At 50.8% G+C, this 9,893-nt stretch overlaps 1 protein-coding gene across 1 annotated transcript; it reads left to right on the forward strand.

The window, feature by feature from the left end:
* Positions 1–2,225: 2,225 nt before the first annotated feature.
* PG986_003511 (uncharacterized protein) lies at positions 2,226–2,798 on the forward strand (the record flags this gene model as incomplete). Its single annotated transcript, XM_066839733.1, has 1 exon — positions 2,226–2,798. One exon carries the CDS (start codon positions 2,226–2,228, stop codon positions 2,796–2,798), a length of 573 nt encoding a protein of 190 aa, XP_066704797.1.
* Positions 2,799–9,893: the final 7,095 nt, after the last annotated feature.

Raw genomic sequence — 9,893 nt, forward strand, 5'->3', positions numbered from 1 at the left:
TGCGGTGCTCAAGCCACGGGGGACGAAGCAGCCGGGTTACCTGCTTTGGCAGCGATGATCATTGGGCGGGTAAGCGCGACCCTGTCTAGGATCCAGTGTCGTCCATCGTCATTCCAGCATAAAAGCGGCAGGAGTGTGTGCTTGAGGTCGCGATGATGTCCTTCGAACGCCATCATCGACCCTGGGTGAGCTGCAACCTCGGTGCCGAATGTTGCATGTTATTTGGAGTGTGGTAGTGCTCGTTGCCTATCCTGGCCCGCTTCCATCCCTGTCTATAAGTGGTAATTAACACACGCCTTCGATCCGTGCAGAAATCAAATCGTGCCAGACAGCCATCGAGCTTGGGGAAGCGCCAAGAGCTGCATAATATAGGATCCAATGAGCCTCACGATACGAGGATCGCGGTGCTTCGTTATACCTAGAGACAAACGAGTTGGCTTAGTTACTGATCTGGCAGCTGTCTGTGTGTCTGATACCAAGCCAGCTAATCTCAAGGACATTCCAGCATTCATACCAACGAGGAGCAGATCCCAGCTTAGATGTATTGGCCCGCTGCGGCCGCAGGCCGTCATCCTTGCCGTGTAACAAACACATTCTGATGTACTCTTGTGAAGCAAGCCGTGTGCCCTTGGGAGACTGTGATGATCAATTCTCTGAGGCATTCTGGAATGAAGCCACTGATGTCTATCAGGGTTCAACGTCGAGGTCACCACTGAAACGGCCTCACTACGGCGGGGTAGTTGTTTAGTTGGGCTCGAAGCGGGAAGCAGCGCGTCCGTTCTCGACGTTGGCTGCCGCACGTATGATTGGGCGCTTTGGAGGGACCGCGGAGACGATATAATTGCCTTCTACAGTAGGTGGCATTGGCTAGAGTGGGATTCCTTCTTTTGGGGCTGGAAAGGTGATTCGAATAGATGGCCCTGGCATTGCAGCATCGACCATCGTGGATGGGTCACTTCACGGCAAGCAGCCGGGATGGCAATGGCAAACACGTATGCACGTGTACGAAAAGGGAGGTACATACGATATACATGTAGGAAGTAGACCGATATGGCGGCCATGCTGGGGGATGTATGCATGTGTGACATAGACGTTGACCCGCTCAAGCAGCCTGTTCTGTTCACAGCTTGATTCTAGCAGATGTCGTACACGGCTGAATCTTGCAGCGTTCATCTGGTTGATGTGTCAACTCTCGCGGTCCCCGACCGTTCGGACAAGGTAGCATTCATTCGTTTCTTCTTCTTTTGAGCGCACCTATGATTAAGGACCCCATTGGCGTTTGCTATAAACCTCGGCAGCTGTTTTTAGCAACATTGAGAGAGAGGGTGAGTAGGTGCTGGTACTTCACCACTTGCGGCCACAAGACTGCAATGTTCTGTGTCATATCTGCAAATTAATATATGTCTGCATACTTTCTCGGCAAATTCCATACTTCCCCGGGGCTCGCGGCCACGTTCCGGATCTCGTACACCTAATGCAGAAGCGATGCAAGATGTACATTGCGAACTTGCTGTTGCTCGGTGTCCAGGTCTCCTCGATCTTGAAGACAGGTCTGGTGAATCTTGAAGTCTGGCTTTCGGGCAGTACTTGGCGATCAACGATGGATCATCGACTTATGATGACCTGCGGCGGGCTTACTACAGCGGCAACGACATAAGGGCATCGCAGATTCCCCGCTACGAGCCGCCCTGCAAGAGTTCAGGGGGTCGTTATTGGGTTGGAGGTGATCCAAAACGACTGCACTCTGCAGCAGACCATTGTGTCGACCCGAAGGAAGGGAACGGTCCGGTGTGGCAGAACTCACGATTTGGCGACAAGGTTGTAATCGCAGCAGTGGCCCGTTTTCGAGTGGCCACACCGAGACTAGGGTACAATCTTGACAGACTTGATGGGGACGAAAGTGTGAACCGGATGGGGAGCATGTCACGTCAATGGCACCACGATACATCAATTCGCTCGCCGTCTATTTTTATTGACCATTCGTTCTGATATATATATATATATATATAGTCGCGATGGCCACGCATCTTTCTTACCTATCACTTACATCACTTCAACCCTCAAGTATCAGACCATCCACACCTCAGGAGACACGCCGAGCAGTGGCTCATACTGGGATTTAGGGTGTCACTTCCATCTACTCTTCCACCTCCCATCCCCGCTGAGCCCAAGAAAATCCCCTTAATCTTCTTTCCTTCATCCCGACTCCACAAGACGCCCACGAGATGGCTAAAGGGGCTAGATATGTACCTAAGCCACCTGCAAAGCAGCAGAAAGCTCGTAAAAGCGCCGGGCCAATTGATGAACCCGATCAGGCCCAGACGACGCAGCCCACTGCCAACGCCGACTATGCCCGCTATGCCCGTCTTCTAAACGCCGAGCGAGACTGTCGAGACGACAAGTTCGCCTGCTATCACTGCCTGACCCTGAAGGATCCCTTCGAGTTCGAGGCCATCCAGGCCGGCAAGGTCCAGCGGATGGACCAGTACGGACACCCGGAGGACACGCTGCGGCGGGTCTGCATCGATTGCGGCATCGAAATTCGTCTCTACAAGCCCGGGGACGTCATCCACCGCAAGCAGGGCGCCCCTTGCTGGGTCTGCCGCTGTCGCCGAGCCAACGAGAAGGTCGACAGCCTTACTGCCAACGAGAGCCTCCGATGCGACGGCTGCGGCATGACGCAGTCCTTCAGCGCATCGACCGACTCCCCAGAACATCGTCGCCCAGATCTATACTACGCTTCCACGTGGCAAACGGTTCACAACGGCTACCGATCTCGATGCGCGCAAGCCCGCTAAAGTGTCGAAGACGTCTATTCCATACCTTCTCTGTTCAGCTCCCGTCCACTTGTCCCCGCCTTATCAACACTCAGAGCTGGCAAGTTACCCAGAGGAACCGGAGGAGGGTGTGTGGTACTAGTGACCAAGTGGAACCTACGTTACAGTCATCAAGGCCTACGGTGTAATGGGTTTCGGTGGATCGTCTCCAAAATTGAATGAATAGGGTAACATGGGCTTTGGTAAAGGAACATCTCAGTCGGCTTTTGTCAGCATTTTCTACTAGAACCAAAACTAGGTGGCGCGCGTCATTATCATACCAATAAGCAAACGGACGCAGGTATGTAAAAGTATTCAGGAGGGCCATTTGTTTCTTTGTCGGGGGTATACTCAAGAAAATATTGCACCTTCATGTAACGTTAAGCAACAAGCTATTAGCATAGAATACATGCGGGACGTTTCTCTTTCTCGAAGTACTTGATACGGGTGATTCCAGGAGAATACCTTCGGCGGGTTGCAGTCTCTCTTACACCCACTGGAGGCAAATCAAAACAACTTGCCAGGAGACGACGAGTCATATAGTAACATTCCACTGAGCTCTTGAAGTAGCAATCGCTTCGCCAGAGCTGCGTGGCACGTCTCACAAGACAGGAGTCGGCCGGGCCGGGATATTCGGGAGAAAGCAGAAGAAATATCCCCAAGGCCCCGCCGGCCCCTATAATGCCTGATTTCCTCGCATATCGCCAATGCATTCATTCAATTTGGCCAGCTGGTTTCCGGGCAGAGCCATGTCAGTTCTCAGGTAACGGTCAGTGCGGCTTATGCCCGTCAGTCCTGTCAGTCTTCTTCCTTGTAATATGATGGTTTCCTCTACATATGTATCCCTGAGTCGTCCTTACGTACCTGTGCAACCAACCGCTGCGATGGATCCGGGGCCCCGGGAAATTCCTCATGTATTGCAGCCCAACTACTGTGAAAGATCGCGCTGCCGCGGAACCTCTACCTGTTGGGCATCAAGAGACGGGCTCCCCTCGGCGCCAAGGTAAGCGGTCAGGTGAGGAGAAGAGACAATGTCAATTCAGTTATGGGCGTCGTCGGAGCTTCCCCCCATTCAATGTGCGATGAGTGAGGTTAGTACCGCTGCTGCAACAAAGAAGCAATGCACTGTTATGCATGTTTGCAACCTGACATATGATCGCCGCCCAACCTACTACTGAAAAAACGTCATTCCCAGTTTATTACCGAAGAAGGCCCCATCCTGCATCGAGCTTCGAGAATAGTTCGCAAAGGCCCGGGGGTTAAGTCACATCGGGTCGTTTGCTAGGATCTCACCATCGGGGAGCGGTAGCGCATGGGAAACTGCCCCCAGAGAAGCAAACAAGACCGCATACTGCAGCTGCAAGGATACCTCTCTTTGAAAGCATGGATGACGCCTTCAGTCCATGGGTTTCGTTGCGAGAGGTAGACGCGCGGTCCAAGACGCAACGAAGCATTGGCGGTACCGGGGGATATGTTACCCCCTGTTCCGTGAATCCCGCAATCATCTCACTCGGACATCTACCAGCCCGGAGTTAGGTGGAGTAAAGGGTGTACTTTAATCGGCCTTTGACTCACTCCGGTGTCCGGAGAGGACTGCCGGCTTTATCGCTCTTGGTGGACTGATATCCTATTGCCTGTTACACTAGCGCACTCCTTTCTAGACATTAGAGGTCATGAAGGGGACAAGCTGATTTCGTGTCCGTCTACCCTCGCTTACTTACCCCCGGAGATCTTATGGCAGTCTCTAACGAAGGGAGGACCTTTTGACAGGAGAGACAGGGGCGAGGAACAGCGGGAGGAACCACGCACCAAAACCAGAGAATGCTTTCGCCATGTTTAAGATAGACTAAAAAGAAAATATAACAGTGCAAACTTCTATTGGCGCCCGAAAGTCTCGAGACTTATGCTCTCACCCGTCTATATGGGCTCGAGGGAGCAGTAAAATAAAATACAACAAAAAGAGAAGTCGCGCCCACCCCAAATACACCAAACACAAATCTCTGCCTGGATATAATGCACACTACCCCTCCCGCATATTTGCCATATCAAAATCCTTTCCCAAATATTGACTGAAATGCGAAGCTGGTGATGGGTATAGCTTGGATCTAATGAATCTGATCAAGTTCGAGTGAAAGATGCCGTCCACTCAGTTGTAACCACTGCGGCTACGTCCCCTTTGGGTCTCATCCTGGCTGCCGGTGCTATCAGCAGGACTTGAGCCACCGCTTCCTGAAGTCTGGTCTTCTGAGTCGGAACCAGGCATGTTGGAAGAAGATGTGGGATGTTTGGTGTTGAAAGGTAGTTGTGTGAAGGCCTGGGGACTTGGATGTGGTATTCTCAGGCAGTTAACTGTGTCACGCTGTCTGGCTCTGGGTCAGAACAACCAGTATGCGATGAGACTGTATCAAGATGCTGTCTTGCTCGTTGAAGACTCGGGTTTCTTGTTCAGCAGATCGTCTTCCTTGCACGGCTTTCTTCTGTGTGTAATGGAGGGAAGGGTAGCTGAAGGGGATTGTGGAAGTAGTAGTTAAGAGACAAGGAGCTGTTTGATGAAGAATGCATGACAAGAAAGCCATGCGATGATCCCGTCTGTTTTATATATTCGCTCGTTGAAGACTCAACCAGCAACCTACTAGAACCTCGTCATCCCGGGTCAACACGTGGATAGCGGGCATCCATGGCAGTATCTGAAGGCATGGGCTCAGCCCTATGGCGCGTTGTTCCTATAATAGGACATGCCCATTTTTCGAGATCGCATTTTGCCAAGAGAGGTCGGTAGGACTCTGCGGCCCAGCTGGCTTCGCCTGGGCGTTGACTAACACGGCGCAGAGAGAACTACGTATGATGCAAGCTTTGGTATATGATTGACCTCCGGGAAGGAGTCACACACCATAGGAACAAGACCCAGCAGCCAGGCTGGTTGGTGTAGATGGTGTCATTCTCCACAGTCAACGACTGCGCCGTTCGTTCGCCAGTGGCCAGCAACATCCCCCAGCAGGGACCGTCTGGGACATGGTCTTTACTATTCGTTGCATGCAAAATGAGTGGTGATGGCTGAGAGTTATTTCACATAAGCATGTGCCGCTACCCCCTGAAGCTTCGATACCCATGCGTGGGGGCTGAGGTTGGTGGAAACTGCGCCTTGGGCCCGTTATAAGTGGTATTGATCCTCCGCGGCACAATCGGGGGCGGGTGCCTCTGGGACATGGGAGTTCTGAATGATGTAGGACAATAGTAGCCCTACATCATATGTCACATCAGCAAGCCCACGCCTTGGTATTCTTTGGATGTCAACACTACCGGGCAATTCGGATATCGAAGTCAGGCAGCCGTTGAGGTATGTGGGTGTAAGTGCGCGGCTCAAACGCGCGCGTGCGGCCCAGCATCGCAGGCAGCATGATCAAGACTTGCAATTGAGCTCAACACCTCGAGAAACCTTACGAGGGAGTCGGTGTCGAAGAGAGCACCAAACCTGAGAAATCCAAGTATATTCGGCTCTTTTTGCCCATATTCGGAGGGTAGAAGTGTTCCTTCATGGAACATTCTTGGAAGAACGTCGGTTGGTGGTGGGTAGTAACCAAAAATATGGGCCGAGACGCATTGCATTTGCACCTGGCGCAGGTGCAGGTGCAGACCTGCATCTGCAAGCATTGATTGCCGAATCGTGGGAGAGGGATCGGTTTCTGAAAGTCTGGTAGGTCGTCTGCATTTGCTCACTAAGCCCTGCTGCAAGATTCAAACCTGAAGCATGTAGGAGGTAAGTAAGCAATGGCACGCGGTGCTACAGCACCTGGCTTGTCCAGTCAACTTCGTCCTTTACTCCTTGTCTTGAGCCATCTGCCAGTGTTCCTGCGTTCCTTCCTGCAAGTGGTAGCTGTTCCAGAAGGGGCCCCCAGCTTACCAATGCATCTGCATAAGCAGGCAGCGCAACCAACATACCTCACTTCCATGGAAGGTAGGACTTTTCTTCATATGCAAATAAGCCACCATTGTTTGGTTGCAACCCTCCAATACGCAAGATTCCACGTGGATCTTTCCCAACCGGACCAAAATACTTATCCTGGGCAAGTCTCAAGGTCAGACACAATCTTTTCCTGGTTCTAAACCCGATCAACATCCAACCCTTCTTCAATGTTGCGCCATGCTTCCTCTTGGGCTCGGCTCGGCTCGGTCTTGACCTTCACCAAAGTGGGATGGCAAGATGGATACCTTTCTTTTCTTTCTCTCTCTCTTTACGTACGCGCTATGCTCCTCTTTTCTGGTCTAGCTGTCTAGGTGCGTACACCGGCCCTGCGGCACAGCAGTTGAGCGGGAAAGGATCGACAGCCTTCTTTCTTATGGAGCGTAGGTTGGTAGGTATCCAACTGGAGCCAACCGCCAGGTACTGCCACGCTACCGTCTTATCATTCCACTTCTAGACCACGCGTACCAATGTTCTCCTAAGTCCTTCGTTGTACGTTCCTACTTTGCAACGAGCTTTGATGAAACTCAACGAAGCGTACACACTCATGACCTGAATGCAGAGCACCTCTAATGATATATTGCTGTTGTGTAGTAAGCTATATCGAGACTTCTAGTCCTAGATGCCCGTTCTTGCCAAGGCCCCGAAGATCTGAGGGAGAGACCGGTGGACGGACGGGATTGCGCGGAAAGCCCTCCGTCAGCATCCACGAACAGGGTCATCAGTCTAGGTCCGTCGAGTGGTCTAACACCAGTCGTATGTCCAAGAAGGAAGGAAACCAACAGTGCTGCATCTTAGCTAAGCCAGACCACCTCCACGATGATGACAATACCCCACAACGGAGTCGACGCCTGGAAGAACTAATTTGGTTGGTTTTGTTCAATAAAGGAAGGAATCCAGACGCATTCTATGTACGACTTCATTTCCCAGGATCGGAACACAGGGATATGATATGGCTTTGTCAATCTTACCTACAGATGCTACCACAGCTTTCCATTTGACTGCGTGGTCCTGCGACTGGATAATTGCAAGAAGAGAATGATTAGACAAGAGCATACCGCCGAGTTTCCACGGCCACGCAGTGGGTGAGCCTATTGAATCCTTCTACACCATAGGCTGGTTCGAAGTAGGCTGATACAATCTCCAGCCAGCATCGCTTTATCATCAAGAACCACTAGCACGATACCCACATTGCATCCCGCAGCGGCCCCCAATTGACCCCCACCTGTTGAAACCTACCACTGGGACAAAAGCCGATGCACCGACAACTGATATGTCGGTATATGTCTTGTCAGAACCAACTCCACCCAGGCTATCAGTGTGCCTTACCGTAGCATCCATGCTGCCAGGGTGGCCGGCCTGCTTTCCGACCTTCTATTTTTAGCCATACGCACACACCACACACACTTACACTGAGATGCGCATTCACAGTAGTTCTACTAAGTCATGCACCAACTGCTGGGGTCATCTCTCGACAGGTGATTCGCAACACAGTCCTCATGATTCTTTTGGAAGTTGACAACGGTGAAATAATCTTGTTTTTCTTCGAAACTGTCAGCAATATCTCAGTCGGTATTGGCGAAACAGATCTTGGCACCAGATCCTTCAGTTTTGAAGACTTAACGTGTCCATGCGAACAATACAACCGGTAGTACCTCCAAGTAACAATCCCTAGAATCTGCAACTGGCAGTGCCAATGGAAGAACTTGCGCGTTGGATTTTGAGAGTCTTTTCAACAGGAAGCTGTATTATTCCAAGACGGGGGAGGGGCTTGCACGTCTTTGCCATCTTCAAAGCTAGGCTGTTGTTACTACGATCTCAGTCCAACGACTGACCCCCCACAGGTCGCTCATCATGCCCATGGACCACGGAGCCGTAAAAACGACTTTGGAAGACATGCGTTTGACTTATTTGCTTCTGAGATCTAAAATTTTGCCTTTGGGCAATTGAGATACTCAGCAGATTACTCGATAGAGGCCTTAAGATATGCCGGCATCCTTACCAGCTGGCCATCCAGCATTGTCGAAATGGTCTTGGATATCAGCGAAGATCCAAAACCTTGGCCACTTCTTCATATTGGATCTACTGAGGCTACTTAGCTTTCATGTCTCTACACCTAGATTCAAGAATCTTTATTCCAGCATTCCCAATGCATATGCAGGTATTGCGCATACGTTTTATTCGCTAATTTACCTATGCTTTAGAGTTCTTCGACCATCTCGCAATTTAATGGAGCCCACGACGAATACTGGATATAATCATGTAGGGAATTGACAGTGGGCTGGAAGGATTCGCATTATCATCCCGGTCCTTGGATGATCCTCGTCGACTGGGCCCAATCAGAGCTACCAGAGGACTCCAATTTAGGGAAAACGTTGCACGCGCCTTAGTCAGCCTATCGAGCAAGTATAAGGAATTATTCATCAGGGGAGCAGGCTTAATGGCGATTCAGTCACAATCAGTCTTGGTCTTCTTTATAGTCGTCGTCTATCCTACAGTACCATGCCGTCGGAAAGAGTGATGGCTCTCTTCACTAAGCGGTACTCCTATCCAAATGGTACGCTAGGCTCTTCTGGGGACTTCAAGTAGCCTATGCTGTTCTTCCTCACACTCTCTTGCACCAAATATAGCCCCTGGTGGGTGCTCTTCAGGGGCTACACGTCATTGCCGAGGAGTGCTAAGCAGTTGATGTGAAGTTGGCGAGGGAGATCACTCAGGAGCATCTCAGGGTGTTATTGGCAAGCGCCAGCACTAGCACCGAATTGTGCCTCTCCTGTTGATGTTGCATGGTGAGAAGTATGTCTCTATTATGCTATCTTCACTTGGCGATCAAGGAACAGCAGGCATATCGAGTGATATATCATCTCTTGATATACGAGTAGCTGTCACGTTGATCGGAGACTCGAATACCAATCCTAAGTCAAAGATACAGGATTGTCACCCATTATATGACCTATGGATACATCGATGCAGGAACCTACCTATGGCCTGGTCACGACTACCAGATCTGCCATCATTGGAGTTGTTGCTATTACACTTCCGGGGCATATAATTTAATGTCTGGTATAGTAGTAACGTGTTCTTGTGAAACCAGTATATTACTCGGTTTATGACAA

This window comes from Apiospora aurea (genome assembly GCF_038362705.1).
Source record: "Apiospora aurea strain CBS 24483 chromosome Unknown utg000002l_segment0_segment0, whole genome shotgun sequence".
In the NCBI taxonomy this organism is placed as follows: Eukaryota; Fungi; Ascomycota; class Sordariomycetes; order Amphisphaeriales; family Apiosporaceae; genus Apiospora; species Apiospora aurea.